The sequence below is a fragment of the Arachis ipaensis genome, chromosome B01 (assembly GCF_000816755.2).
Source record: "Arachis ipaensis cultivar K30076 chromosome B01, Araip1.1, whole genome shotgun sequence".
Classification (NCBI taxonomy): Eukaryota; Viridiplantae; Streptophyta; class Magnoliopsida; order Fabales; family Fabaceae; genus Arachis; species Arachis ipaensis.
Window position 1 is genome coordinate 61,080,526 of NC_029785.2, and position 1,033 is coordinate 61,081,558.

General features: G+C 34.3%; 1 protein-coding gene across 1 annotated transcript in view; it reads left to right on the forward strand.

The window, feature by feature from the left end:
- LOC107630931 (vignain) overlaps nucleotides 323-1,033 on the forward strand; it is a 4,666-nt gene continuing 3,955 nt past the window's right edge. The window contains exon 1 of the mRNA XM_016334230.2: nucleotides 323-996. Coding sequence (XP_016189716.1) covers nucleotides 555-996 — 442 coding nt within the window. The 5' untranslated portion in view covers nucleotides 323-554. The remainder of the gene's footprint in view (nucleotides 997-1,033) is intronic.

Genomic DNA, 1,033 nt, shown 5'->3' on the forward strand with positions numbered 1-1,033 from the left:
ATGTTAGATATTTAATTCAATATATATATAGATAATTATATTGATTATTTTTAATTAGATGATTATTTTTTTTATTTAATTTATTCATACCAGTTAATAATAGATGGATGTTCAATTTATTAAGTATATAAATAGTTATTCTAATTTTAAAATTTAAGAGATAATTTAAGAGTGGAATATTTTTTATTTTATTAGATTAATTTTAAAATTTATTATTTATATTGTTTACAAAAATTATTATATACCTAACAAAATCGTAATAATAATAGTCCTTTTTTCTCTCTTAGCTTCCCCATAATCCTAGCTCGTGTTCAACGTATAGTCCATGGCATGATCATGCATGATCGTTATCATTATCGATGATTAATTGTTGATGCCCTTAAGGAACATGTAACTTCTTCCATTCAGATTATCCATTGTTTTCTTCTTCTTTTTCTTTTCATTTCATTTCCCTAGCTATATAAAGCATCCCAAGCTCTTTGTTTTCTCCAACTTCATTCACATTCATCCATCGAATAATTGAAACCAAAAGCACATATACAAAGAAAAACACAATGAAGAAGCTCTTGTGTGTTATTCTATCCCTCGCTTTAGTCCTAGGATTCTCCGAGAGCTTCGAGTTCCAGGAGAGAGAACTCGAATCGGAGGAATCCCTATGGGACTTGTACGAGAGGTGGCGGAGCCACCACACGGTTTCTAGAAGCCTCGATGATAAGAAGAAACGTTTCGAGGTGTTCAAGGCGAACGTGATGCATGTCCATGAAACAAACAAGTTGGACAAGCCTTACAAGTTGAAGCTGAACAAATTTGCTGACTTGACCAACCATGAGTTCAGAACCATCTATGCTGCCTCCAAGGTGGGACATCATAGAATGTTCCGCGGCATGCCACGTGGCAATGGGACCTTCATGTATGAGAATGTTGAGAGGGTTCCTGCTTCTGTGGATTGGAGGAAGAAAGGTGCTGTCACTCCTGTGAAAGATCAAGGCCAATGCGGTAATAAGCAAAATACTCACCATTATTTATTATTTAT